This window comes from Taudactylus pleione, unplaced genomic scaffold (genome assembly GCF_031769625.1).
Source record: "Taudactylus pleione unplaced genomic scaffold, aTauple2 ptg000345l, whole genome shotgun sequence".
Taxonomy (NCBI): domain Eukaryota; kingdom Metazoa; phylum Chordata; class Amphibia; order Anura; family Myobatrachidae; genus Taudactylus; species Taudactylus pleione.
In genome coordinates this window covers 4719633-4733358 of record NW_028284746.1, presented here as the reverse complement: position 1 = coordinate 4733358, position 13726 = coordinate 4719633, and the positions used below count along the sequence as shown (strand labels likewise).

General features: G+C 39.9%; 1 protein-coding gene across 2 annotated transcripts in view; it reads left to right on the top strand.

Annotated features, from left to right (window-relative positions):
* IPO11 (importin 11) overlaps positions 1-13726 on the top strand; it is a 553468-nt gene that overhangs the window by 254097 nt on the left and 285645 nt on the right. For both annotated transcript variants that reach the window (XM_088444066.1, XM_088444065.1), the window contains exons 20-21: positions 2360-2475; positions 10731-10807. In XM_088444066.1, coding sequence (XP_088300192.1) covers positions 2360-2475; positions 10731-10807 — 193 coding nt within the window. The remainder of the gene's footprint in view (positions 1-2359; positions 2476-10730; positions 10808-13726) is intronic.

The window sequence follows — 13726 nt, the reverse complement described above, 5'->3', positions numbered from 1 at the left end:
AATGCTTATCCTCATAAACTCGTGTAGCGCATGCGTTACACAAAGTGTAGGCACAAAGGCGCTGTTGTGAGCGAGGTGCTCCGTATCAGAAGTGTTGTGTAAAAGTGATGGGCGTTCCTGGGAGATGACCAAAATGGTCCTTCTTATGGGCGTGTTAGTGCAGACATAGGCGACCATGGCCAGACAAAGATACTGCATCTGCCATAGGGCTGGTGCAAATATCGATGGTGGTGTCTAAGGAAGCTCCAGACGGACTACCAATAGACGCTGCTGCATGCATTTCTGCTACCGACTCAGAATCAGGCCCATCAGGTTTTTTGCAAAGCAGACGCATGTCAACAGACCTGTAGTGTACTGGTGACACTTTTCTCGTAATCGCGGGCGTGTAAATGTGCATGATACTGTGTGGCGGGGCGCATAACGCAACTCAGTGAAGCCCAGGCTAGGGATCACTAACCATAATTGTGCTACAACGACCCTGTAAGATGAGGTTTGTGAGAATCGTTACAGAACAAGACGTGTTTAACAAGACCACTTACCTTCTAACAGTTACATAAATGTGTCAATTTAATTGTTGTTGTTACTGCCTATGTATTCTATCCCCTCAGATGGTATACTCAGGGTACAAGCTCAATCCATTATATCTCTGTTTTAGAAAAACTACATTTTAAAACAAAAGGTAACCCAAAATATTTGTCTGTCAGCAGTGTCCAAACTTATTTCTTGGAGTGCCATATTAAAAAAATTATTTTGAACGAAGGGACACAACTTTTTTTTTCTTAGATGGCTTCCAAGCAATTATATAAGGGTTCTTTGCTGATAAAATCTTATATGCCAGCCCAGAATCACCCTCTTATGTACGAATCCGAGCCAGAAACAACCCCCTCAGGTGCCAGACCAAATTCCCTCCACCTTTAGGGGCCAGCTCAGAGTCCCACCCTCCTTTTGCTGCCAACCCAGAGCCCCCCCCTCTCTTTAGGTTCCAGCCCGGAGGCCCCGCCCATCTTTAGGTTTCAGCCCAGAGTCGCTGTCCCCTTAGGTGCCTGCTTAGAGCCCCCACCATCCCCTTAGATGCCAGGCAGCCAGCCAGCCCAGGGTCCCCGTCCCCCCTTAGGTGAATGCCCAGAGTCCCCTTATTTTAATTACCGCTCCAGGTCCTTCCTGAAGCGTGTATGTCTGCTGCAGCTTCCACTGCCGAGTCTGACTCCACATGCACCACTGCAGTCTGTCATGTTTAGTGCGGAGCTGGCCGTGAAGTGACGTCACGGGTCAGTTCCTGTTTGGCCGTTCCTGGTCTATGTCCAAACAGAACTATTTTTTTAAGTTTTTAATAAAAAAGTAAAGATGGTACAAAAAAAAAAAAGATTGTGGGAAGTGTACAATAATCAGACAGCATGGAGATACAGTGGGCACAAACATGAGGAGTGGGAGAAGATGCAAATGGAGATCAATACACTCAACCGTCCCAGTCAGTGATATCATGAAATCGAATAAGAAACACTCTATTACATTTATGATGTGTTAAAGGCATCTGTAATCAACAGAGACTGACAAGAAGGCTATGGTCTCAATCCAATTTGGTAAGAAGGGGGGAAATTGCCTTTGCAATGGCATAAAATCTTACCCACGGACTCAAACATGCTCGCAGCCAAAAATGTGCGAGTTCGGCGGTACGGTAAGTGCGGCATACAGGATGGGCTTCAGACTTCCTGCAAACGGAGTGCTCAAACCAATCTATCCTGAAGGCATAAAATAGTTGTGTCAAGGAGGGAGAGCAGGTACCAGTCCAGTGTTGCAGTATGCATTTCTTCCCAGCTACGGATATAATCAACAGTCATTTTGTAAATCTTATGAGACTGGTTAGGACCCCCAAACAGAGCAATTTAACTAAAAGTCAAATTTGGATCGAGCAATGCATCCTAAATGTACAAAAACATCATTTGTATGAATTTAAGTCAATTTGTACAAATTACTGTAACAATTGAATCTCACTAACTATATATAAAAAAATATACTTGGCAAAATATAGAAGAACAATGTGTGTGCCGTTAAATTGTTCAGTTTAAACTTAGACCATAGAATTCTGTTCACGTCTCTACAGGGATAAAGATTGAAAGTCAGGTGAATATCTTGACTGGTGAGAATGAATGGATGGAGGTACTTGTCCTGTAATATACGCGCGACAAAGGTGTTTTTTTTTTTTTTCTATTACTAACGATGAGACTGTGTACATTTCTGGGAACTCTTTGTGTCCTGACACAAAATAAATGAACAAAGGTCGTCTACTTGTAAGTGATATCATTTCTAATAGATCACTCTGGGAAATTGCTTGATATTTTGCATTTTATTTTATACACAGGGCTTAGGTGGAGACAGCCAGAATGTTTATCCATTCCTGCTTCCTGTAATTCAGCTGAGTACAGACGTATCACAGCCACCACACATATACCTTCTGGAAGATGGTCTAGAGTTATGGTAAGGTTAAATATCAATGGGATTCCACTGAAGTGGACACAAATAAAAGTCAATCTTAATGTCCATTGTCTAGTAATGCTATTTATGTTTTTTGTTAACTGATTATTTTGTCTATGTGAAGAAATTGTTTATTTGGAATCGGTGGAGGTTTTATATTTTTCTGATGTGTAATATACTTTTTTTTGTTGTAATGTAGGTAAGTTTATTGGTTTGTAGACTATAGTCTATAGTACTAAAACATTGTATACCCGCATATTGTGAGTCGTGGTTCTCATAAAATAACGTAGATATGTGTCCTAACACATCTTTGCTGCAGTCGCGCCAAAAAGCTCCTATTGGTGCACCAAATCCCGTGAGACACTTCTAGCGCCGGACGTCTTTTTTGTGTCTATTTTTTCCCCGATAATCATCTAAATCCCACGCGTAATTTGATATGCGACATTTGTGTGCGAACGAGTCTCTGAATCTGTCTACAAAGTGCTACAATGTAGCGGCCGCAGCTTTTTTTCATTCCAAATTCTGTTGTGCTTCATATACAAACTAAGGTGCACACAGATATACAAGTGTCACATATCAAATGAATCAGCAGTGTCTGCTGGTGCATCCTTGTTACATCAAATTGCCATTTAGATGCCCGACACTAACAGAGTAGCATGGGACCTGACGGCTCACTCAAGTCGCTCTACGCGGTGTATTGAGGCTAGATGGTTTACATACAAATGTGACGTTTAGGGATCTGCGCATGTGCAGAACGGGTCCTGCTTGATCACTCACAGACCTTCTATTTGGGGGGCTGAGCAAAGGCAGAGACTGGGACTGTTCTACAAAATGTGGAGGTGTTGCCCCTGTTTTATAGGTGTGCCGAGCTCAGGATCTGCTTTGTCGGACTTCCTGGACCCGGCTAACCAGTTCTGACGGCCAGTCTGAGTAAGCTTCACCTCATACATACTTGCCATGGGCTGCGAACATCGTTTCAATGCAGCACCCAGATCTTCAATGCATTGCAAGAGACGTCTATTTCCTACAGACGCCTCCTGCTGCCTTTGCATTTTAGTTGTACGGTATTGCAAATCCGCTTCCCTGCAGCTGTGCAATACCGTACAAATCAGAATCACGCCCTAAATCTGCAAAGGCCAGATTGTACTCAATACTCTCAACACTCAGATTGTACAGACACAGCGGATGGAATTTTCCAACCTGGCTACATAGAATAGCAGAGCAACAGTTATAATATAATATGTAATAGTATATGCTATAACAATGTTGCAGAAAATACACATACACAAAACAAACGCGCCAGAGGATGGATAACAGAAACATGTTAGTGATAGGCAAAAGCTAGGAAATTGTTTGAGATCCTTAATAGACTCGTCTAACGGCACTCTAAAAAAAAGGAAAGAGTGGACTATTACCATAGTGCCAACGTACTAACAGCAGAGATAGAATACAATATGACTTATAATAAATGAAAACAGGACACTTATGTAACCCTCCAGAAATGATTGTGCCCAATGTCTATATTTCTATAAGCTTACTGATAAGTTAACCATTTAAATATCCCCTTCGTTAAAGTGTTGCAATGTCTCTCAATACATGGAATCAGAGCTGGATAAGTACCAACCAATCAGCGCTAACTGGCATTTTACAGGCTGTGTTTGAAAAATGACAGCTAGAATCCAATGTTTGATACATCCCCCCAGGTGACAGTTAGAGTCCAATGTTTGATACATCCCCCCAGGTGACAGCTAGAATCCAATGTTTGATACATCCCCCCAGGTGACAGTTAGAGTCCAATGTTTGATACATCCCCCCAGGTGACAGCTAGAATCCAATGTTTGATACATCCCCCCAGGTGACAGTTAGAGTCCAATGTTTGATACATCCCCCCAGGTGACAGTTAGAATCCAGTGTTTGATACATCCCCCTAGGATGTGAATCTCGTGACACCTTCATAAGTAAATTACTGGATTTTTTCCCCCCTTAGGGGACCCATATTTAGTTTCTATTTAGCGTAAAAGTAGCACAGCTGCTGTAGTGTCATTTCACCCTCTGTGAGTTATGTGACCCTTTTCCGCACTCGTTGTTTCTCCCGCTTAGGTTGATGGAATGGTTCTGTTGTGACAAATGTTAGTACAGGAGCTTAATTTGATTTCTGCCAAATAGCTCTCAGCATGTAAATAAATGACCCTGATGTTTAATCGTAATTATCAGCAGCAGGGATCTCGTGTCTTGTACTATACACGGTTAGGCTACTACACTTCATACATCCAAGCAGAAATAGTGGTTTCTTTTTCTACGGACCTTTCATAAATAGCAGGATAACTATTTAACTTTTCCTAACCCAGGAATAACCTAAAATGTCTGTCTTTCTGACAGTGCATGCCCAGCTTTAGCCCTTTTATTTTATATCCAAATACTGTTTTACCTTCCTGAAATTCTCATTATGGGAGAAATTCTATTGTTTTTTTGGGTGCCCTGCCCCCGACGGAGCAATTCAATTGTTACGACCGTTCGGGCGCAAATACTGCGGTCACCCATTATTTCTGCTCGCCCCCCTACTTTATTTTTGTTGCACCCAATAGTTTAGGCAGGTTTAGCCGCTTTATGTGGCTAAATCCGCTCTATTTGGGCATGACCAGCACAGAAAAGGAATGGGCGTCTGGCGCTGGAACAACAATTGAATATCACCCCTTCTAAAGTGACGGGCGATAGGGTGCAACGGGGTGTGCTAGAACAATTGAATTACTCCCTACTGTATGTGTGTTAGGAGTTTGAAGGAGATTGGTAAATAGATCAGATAATTATCGGATTATAATCAATAGCTTCCCAGTGATGTGCTTATACTTGCCATACATTTATTTCTCTCATTCCTGCAGCTAATATTAATGTATGATCTGCCCTCGACCTGTTCTCTTGATTCCAGGAGCCTTATATACTGCTGACAATCTGTCATTTTAATGATTTGACAGCGTGTCCAATCCATTTGTTACATGGAGCCATATTTTTTTAAACCGCATGGTGGAGGGCCAGATATTAATGTAATTTAAAGTTTGTATTTTTTTCTTTCATTCTAATGAACTAAGTTGTCAAGTTCAATAAATTTTATTTTATAATATAATAATATCTTGGGCCATTTATGACACAAAGTAGAGTGAAATGTGATGATATTCCTTAATATCAATCCAACCACTTTGGGTTTTATTTACGATGTAAGCTGCAGCTTCCCAGCAGGTTGGAGATGAAAAACAGCACTCGTAGTCTGTGTAAAGCCCGGCGTGTTTTACACTGACTGCGAGGGCCGTTTGAAATTTTCAACTCCAACCCGCCGGGAAACAGCGGCTAAATAAGGCCCTTTGTGTCATTTTCAAAACTGAGTTAGAAGAGTGATATCCTGGTTGCTATGAGTTAACAGCGGATTAAGTATTATCGTATGTGATTTTAAAAATGCTGTAAAAAAAACAACACTTGCAATCGGGGGTGGGGAGTGGCCAATGAATGAGATCCTTTTTCATCGGTCTTCTGTTTGCTCGCATTGTACGCAGACAAATACGCAGACTGCAATAAATACAATAGAGCTGCCAGACTGCCTGTGCCGGTAGATATGGAGTCATTGAAACGAACAGGTTGTGCATTAGGTGTGTTCTCCACACAGTATTTCATTCTCTGGCCTGTGGTATGTGCAGGAGCTAATTTGTCTTACTGTTGTTTTTATATTTTAGTTTCTATATTCCACTTCTTTTTTTTCTTTTTTTAAACAAGGATGAATGAAAAGTGTTTAGTCAGAAATGTTGACTGGGTGTCTTTTAGGTTTATAGTTGCCTGCCTATAACCATTTGTGTTTATATGATGATGTGATCACTGTTACAGAGAGCCGTTACTGACACTGAGCTGATGAGGGCAGCACAGGCATGCTGTTTGCACCAGCTGCTGACAGCGACGCGTAGTTTCCTGTATGTCAGACATAAATCTTTCTAAATGTGCCGAGATCCCTAATATCTCACATCCAGGACTGCCTGTGAGATTGAACAGGAGTCATCCACAGCTTCACTCCCTGCAGGGCATCTTCATGCTTTATACTGTATTATCGTTTTGTGAACATGGATTTTTTTTCACATACAATATAACTGTAAGACACAGTACATGATTAAACCTAAAGAATGCTGTGGCTCACTGCACAATTTGTTTTGGCCGCTGTGCTTTACCTGCTTTAAGGAAATACTTTTTACACATAAACTCTGTAGAGATTTCATGTTTGAGATGACATCACACAGAGTTCATCTTTTCATTCAGTTATAGTGCCCAAGGTTTACTCACATCCAAGAGATTGTTTGAACAGTGGTCCTGTTTGACTGATGTGTCCCTCATTAGGGGCGTTTGGAAGGAAACCTGTGCAGAGCGGGACGGCTTGTTCCATGAAATCGTATATATTTACCCTCTGTAGCAGCACAACTGTGTCTGCAAATGTCATTGTTCAGCCTCAGATGCCAAAGTACAATTTAATAATTTGTCTTTATTTCATAAATAAAACAACTCATTACAATTGTTTGCAAACAAAATATAGGTGGTGACTTTTATGCTGGTATTACAATATTCTATGCATTTTTATTTCATTTTTTTGTCAATTCTAGACTTGAACATTCTAATCGGTAACACACGGGTAGTGGCACAACTTTATATATATATATATATATATATATATATATATATATATATATATAATCACAACTGTTACGTTTGAATACTGACAATATACAGTATATGGAATAGTGCTCTCCCTACTATAAATTATGGGGCAATTAAAAGTCATTGAGGAGTTCTGTGCCCCTTTATTCACTTCACAGAAATCTCTGGTGACTTGTAATGCCCACAACAAATTCAGAGGGGGATGTGTTACTACTTCTAATACACAAGTTTAAGAATGATTACTTCAGAGTTCACAAGTTATAGGCAATATCATTAGAACTCATTGTTTATACAGTTTTTAATTTTTCTTTTGATATGTGTTTAAAACATACAGAAACTTGTGTATTATATGCAAAACTTGGTACTTATTAACTATACAGGTGCCACTTAAAATGCCACGTACATGTTATTCCAGGGAGGGAGGATCTGATTGTCTTGAGTGTGAGTAGTAACCAAATGTTCTCTCACTCAAAACACTTACTGCCACTCTCCCAAAAGTAGTGGCTTAGAATGCAGTCAACAGTAATTCTATATTAAATCCACCACTCACACTTCGTAGCACAATACTGACTATACACAAAGCGTATGCAGTGCAGTACGAACCAGCACAATATTTTCAAAATGCATGTACACTCTCCACATACTACAGCACTAGGCTCATTTCATATTCTTTCCTCAAAGCACTGGAATATGTTGGGTGAGGGCACAGTTGGGGAAGAGGTTAGCATTACTGTCGCACAGCACTGCGGTCTAGGGTTTGACTCCCACCAAGGTCCTCTGTGTAGTTTTTCTGCTCTCCCCATGCTTGCATGGGTTTTCTTCGGGTACTCCTCCCACAATCTAAAAACTTACTGGTAGGTTAATTGGTACCTGACAAAATTGAACGTGTGTGTGTGTACATGTGGCAGAGACTATAGATTGTAAGCTCCTTTGGGGCAGGCACTGATGAGAATGACCAAGTAGTCTCTGTAAAAATGCAATGGAATCTGTGTGTGCTATATAAATAACTCTATAATAAATGATAATAATAAAATGCACCTCTTCATTAAGACCTATTAACTCTGCCCTTCCTCACTATCCTTTATATCTGCCCTTCCAAGGACACTGGTTCACTGAGGGAGATGTATTCTAAAGAGGACAAGTTTAGTAGGGTTGGGTACAGGATGCCGGTGGTCAGGATCTTGGCGGTCAGAATCCCGACGCCATCATCCCAACAGGGTTAGGATACCGACAGGAGTCGGTAGGTATCCTAACCTGACTTCTAACCCTCCCTTCCCGCACACTAAACCTAACCTCCCCCCCTAGTGCTTAAACCAAACCATCCTCCCTTAGTTCCTACCCTCTCCCTAGTGCCTAACCCTCTCCCTAACACCACTACTTACTGTCGGGATTCCAGTGCCGGGATTCTGACTGGTTTAGGGTTTTCGGCACCAGAGTTCTAAGTGCCAGCATTCCGCACGCCGGAATTTAAACTACATCCTGTTTAGAATGTTCCCATAGCAACCACATAGCTTCTAGCTATCATTTATTTAGTGCATTCTGTAAAGTAATATGTGGAATTGATTGGTTGTTACGGGCAACCTTCCTTTAGAAGGTTTGACACATCTCCACTGGCTTTAACTGTCACTCATTCTGTTGCCTAAATATCTCACTGTTTGTTTTTTTATTTGTTTTTTATTTTAATGTTTTAGGCTAACTGGTTTATGTTTCACTCTAATTTTTCCTTTGCAACACTACAGACACTTGGTTGTGCTTTATAAATAAAAGATAATCTACCTTTTAGTTGTCATTTGCAGGTTTTTTTTTTTTTTGCTTTATTTTTCTGTCTGCTGTGCCTAAATACCAGAGATGTTTACTATACCTCAGAGCACTGTCAAGTCCATCAGGCAGAAATAACGTTTATATAACACAAATATGAATTTGTCTGGAACAAGCCATTCTCCAAAACAGGAAGGACAGCTTTCAATAGATCATCGAGAGGCCTATGGCAGCTCTGATATTTACAGTTTTTCATGGAGGAACGGGAAAGCAATAGCCCAGGCACTTCACAAATCAATGCTTTATGGTAGGTTGGGTAAATAGGGTGTGGTATAAGAGATAGACAGTAATTAGTTAGACAATGTCTAGATAGACACCAGGGGGTAAATTTACTAAAGTGATAGTTTTTAGAAGTGCGTTTTAAAAGTGATGTTGCCTATAGCAACCAATCAGAATCTAGCTATTATCTTCTAGAAGGTGCTAGTTAAATGTTAAGTAGAATCTGATTGGTTGCTATGGGCAACTTCACTTCTAAAACTCACTTCTAAAAACTCTCACTTTAGTAAATTTACCCCCAGATGTTAGACAGGGAAAAAACACACAGACAAGTCAGACACATTAAATTTAGACATGTAAAAAGTTCGACAGGTACAAAAGGTTGACAGGGTCAAAATTTGGACATGAAAACGGTCGACACAAAAATGGTCGACAATTTTTTGGTTTTGTTATTCAGCCCTAATTTGAACCCTAACCCTAACTTTGGTGCCTAGCCCTCCCTCCTGGTGCCTAACCCTAACCGTCTGGGTAAGGGCGTAACCCTAACCGTGGGGGTAAGTTCCTAAACCTAAAAATAAATAAAAAATGTGTCGACCATTTTTGTGTCGATCTTTTTCATGTCGAACTTTGACCCTGTCGATCTTTTGTACTTGTCAAACTTTTTACATGTCTAACTTTAGTGTATCTGACTTTTGTCTGTGTCGAACTTCTATAATTGTCTAACTATTACTGTCTAACATCTGGTGTCTATCTAGACATTGTCTAACTAAGTACTGTCTGTCTATAGTCCAGAACCCGGGTAAATAAAACCATCATTGAAGTTTGGTTAGACTTTGCCATAGAGCATATGGGAGGTCCTCCTACCAAGCAGAGGAATATTATATGGGCAGCGGGCTGGCAAGAACCAAGATGGGACTTTTTTTTGGCCATAACATTCAATAGACCCAAGTCTAAAACTGTGCTTCATACCAATCATACTATGCCTAATGTGAAACATAGAGAGAGGATTCCTTGCTTCAGACTTGGTGGACACAATAGATTGCAGTTTGCAAAATACCTAGGACTTGGTAGGAGAATTATATTGCTGTAGGACAATGATCCAAAGTATACAACACGACATTAGAGTGGATTTAATAGAGAAACCCTAAACAATCTTTTGGAATAACTCAGGCCAGACCTTAATCCCAGAAATTCTGTGGAATAATTTCAAAATTGCTGGTACTCCATTTTGACATACTGTACATGTTGACATTATGTAGTCGACCTACTGTATGTTGTTCTAAATGCAGACTTCGTTGCCATGTTTTTATACCCTCTTTATGTTACAGCATGTGATGGTTAGATAGTTGTGCAAAGTAAGGGAATTACCAAATGTGTACCAAAGCGCCTTGCATAGAATAAAAAGAAGTTAAAAAAAGTGCAAAAGACTTGCAGTATGGAACATTGCATAACATCTGATACAAACTATTTATAGATATGTATATTTAGAATATAGTAAGATGTTGTTGGAATGATCTCATAGGTCCTATTTTTTCTAGGTTAGTGACATTGGAAAACTGTGTATCCGTTACTCCAGAGCTGCTTCGGATTTTTCAGAACATGTCTGCTCTACTAGGTGGGTTACTTCTTTCTTTCTTTTTTTGTCTGTGGTGTTTGGTTTCTGTTTGTAACAATATAGCACTGAAAAGGGTGCACATTATTATTATTATTATCATTTATTTACATGGCGCCACAAGGGTTCCGCAGCGCCTTACATAGTACAGAAACAAATGAGCACACAAGAAAACAGTTATTAACAGGACAGACAATGCATGACAAATACATGATTTATAAACATTGCTGCATAACACCTAAATAAGCAGCAGGGTGTCAGTAACCAAGTTTAGGTGCCATTGTAAATGAAAGTAAAAGTGAGGCAAGAAGAAGCACGTGAGGGAAGAGGGCCCTGCTCGCTAGAGCTTACATTCTAAGGGGAGGGTCCATTATTATTATTCCATTATTATTATTATTATTACTATTATTTTAAAGCATGTATATGTAATTTATGGGGCAAATAAATTCCTAAAATACAAGTTGAAACATTTCACATGTAAGTTTAGAAAATGTACCCAGCCCATTACCACCGGAACACCGGTTTCCTTTCTACTGCTAACTTTATATCAGGAGGACTTTTCTTTCTTGTACAATCAGCCATCTCCCCTCGGGATAAATCTGCTTTGACGTTCTTCCGCTCACACACAAGTTGTCCATATGTACTCCTGTGATTGCCGTGCACACCTGGGATATTTTCTATGCTAAAGGTGCCTAAACCAAGAGGGTTTTGTTTTGTTTTAATGGAAATGTCTGTAGGTTCATGTTAGTCTGCAAGCGCCAAATAACAATAAAAAAGGATTTATATAAATGAAGGTTTTGTTCAGAAAACTTGCTGATAAACGTTACTAAAACGAATGATAAACTGTGGAAAACGTCATGACCTCTGGATTTATTCCAGCGACAGAAGATCCCAATCATGCATCCAAAAGCATATTAGCTGTAGAACATACACATTGTGTATAGGGATAAGAACATGATTCGATGGCATTAACAATTTTTACATTGTTCAAATTACTTGGCATGCCAGCTTCACCATGGTCTATTGACTGCAACCATTTCTATCTTCCTGCATGGCTGGTTTGAATCATCGATTGCTATACCTAGGTGGACAGAGCAGACATCAGTTTATGTATACTAAGCTGCCTATAGAGCCTAATTCCCTATGGTGTGTACATTTTATTTTGGACAGTGTAGATTGTAGAGTGAGGAAACTCAGCGTGTGATAATATAGCCTCCGCTGTGAACACTAGAGATGTAAACATAGTAATAAAACATTGGCAGATTTCAAATTGACAAACAGCTTGGTCCTCACATGACATAGCACAAAGCATTTACCACAACGTAGATCCAATTCAATTACAAGTTCCGTGCCCTGTACTCGCTGGTTACATTACACGCATTTAGCAGGATATTTTCATGAAACGTGTTCCCATTTCCCCTTGCACTTCAATGTTGTGCATCAATTCTGCAGTGTACAACCTATTTGAAGTACATGAAAGATTAGCGAAAGTATCCTGAACCCCCCGAAAAGTGGAAAATAAGATAGCAGGACAGTGTAGAAGGCTATTTGTAATGGCCATAAGCAAAGTGGCGGTGACATGGTTGGTTTTTGCAACTTTTAAAAATTATGGAAAACTATAGTTAGGAAATAAATGTTTATGGTATTTTGGTGTGCATTAAAGTCTGTCTATTGTGATTTTTAAGTGTGTATATGCAAGTTTTATAAGATTTGGAATATAACACTTGCAACTCCCATCTGCAATTTCAAAACCACTATACCATCAATGCAAGACCTCGACATACATGTCCTACATCATCTACACCTCCACATACTTGTCCTACATCAGCTACACCTAGACATACATGTCCTACATCAGCTACACCTAGACATACATGTCCTACAACATCTACACCTCCACATACCTGTCCTACATAATCTACACCTAGACATACCTGTCCTACATCATCTACACCTAAACATACATGTCCTACATCATCTACACCTAGACATACATGTCCTACATCATCTACACCTAGACATACATGTCCTACATCATTTACACCTAAACATACATGTCCTACATCATCTACACCTCCACATACCTGTCCCACATCATTTACACCTCGACATGCATATCCTACATCATCTACACCTAGACATACATGTCCTACATCATTTACACCTTCACATACCTATCCCACATCATTTACACCTCCACATACATGTCCTACATCATTTACACCTCCACATACCTGTCCCACATCATTTACACCTAGATATAAATGTTCCACATCATTTACACCTTGACATACATGTCCTACATTATTTACACCTAGACATACATGTCCTACATCATTTACACCTAGACATACATGTCCTACATCATTTACACCTAGACATACATGTCCTACATCATTTACACCTCCACATACCTGTCCCACATCATTTACACCTCCACATACCTGTCACACATCATTTACACCTTGACATACATGTCCTACATTATTTACACCTAGACATACATGTCCTACATCATTTACACCTAGACATACATGTCCTACATCATTTACACCTCCACATACCTGTCCCACATCATTTACACCTCCACATACCTGTCCCACATCATTTACACCTATATATACGTGTCCTACATCATTTATACATCCATATACCTGTCCCACATCATTTACATCTATATATACGTGTCCTACATCATTTGCGCTCGACATGCATCATTTAACCTGTTTTTCTGCTCTTTAGAGAAAATGTGAAAAAATTACATTTCTGTATGGGCCATTTATTTTTTTGTTTGTTTTAAACCCTAAATATGTTGTTATGCATTGGGAGGGGTGTCACAGGGGTGTTTGTTTGCCTTACAATAAGTATTTTTCCTTACTTTTCTTCAAGTCTGCAGCTGACAACTAAAATCCTTGATCAGCC